The sequence below is a fragment of the Cicer arietinum genome, chromosome 1, assembly GCF_000331145.2.
Source record: "Cicer arietinum cultivar CDC Frontier isolate Library 1 chromosome 1, Cicar.CDCFrontier_v2.0, whole genome shotgun sequence".
In the NCBI taxonomy this organism is placed as follows: Eukaryota; Viridiplantae; Streptophyta; class Magnoliopsida; order Fabales; family Fabaceae; genus Cicer; species Cicer arietinum.
The window spans coordinates 14,848,823-14,849,094 of NC_021160.2; the positions used below are offsets into that span (position 1 = coordinate 14,848,823).

Genomic DNA, 272 nt, shown 5'->3' on the forward strand with positions numbered 1-272 from the left:
GTGTGTTTGGCAAATACATCCTGAGTTAACAACAACAAAGTGAAAATGATGAATAAATCATGCACAACTATTGCATGTCTTTGGCTTACGAGTTTCTTCATTTTGAGTGTAGCTATACCTATGAGGCCCCAATTGACCCCAGATTTTTACAGCACAACATGCCCTGATCTTTGGAATATAGTTAGGAATGAGGTTTTGAATGCAATGAAAGATGAGATTCGAATAGCTGCTTCTTTGCTTCGCCTTCACTTTCATGATTGCTTTGTAAATGT

General features: G+C 37.5%; 1 protein-coding gene across 1 annotated transcript in view; it reads left to right on the top strand.

Moving 5' to 3' along the window:
- Nucleotides 1-272, top strand: part of LOC101509487 (peroxidase N-like) — a 6,930-nt gene continuing 6,658 nt past the window's right edge. The window contains exon 1 of the mRNA XM_004513384.4: nucleotides 1-270. Within this exon, the coding sequence (XP_004513441.1) occupies nucleotides 46-270 (225 nt within the window). The 5' untranslated portion in view covers nucleotides 1-45. The remainder of the gene's footprint in view (nucleotides 271-272) is intronic.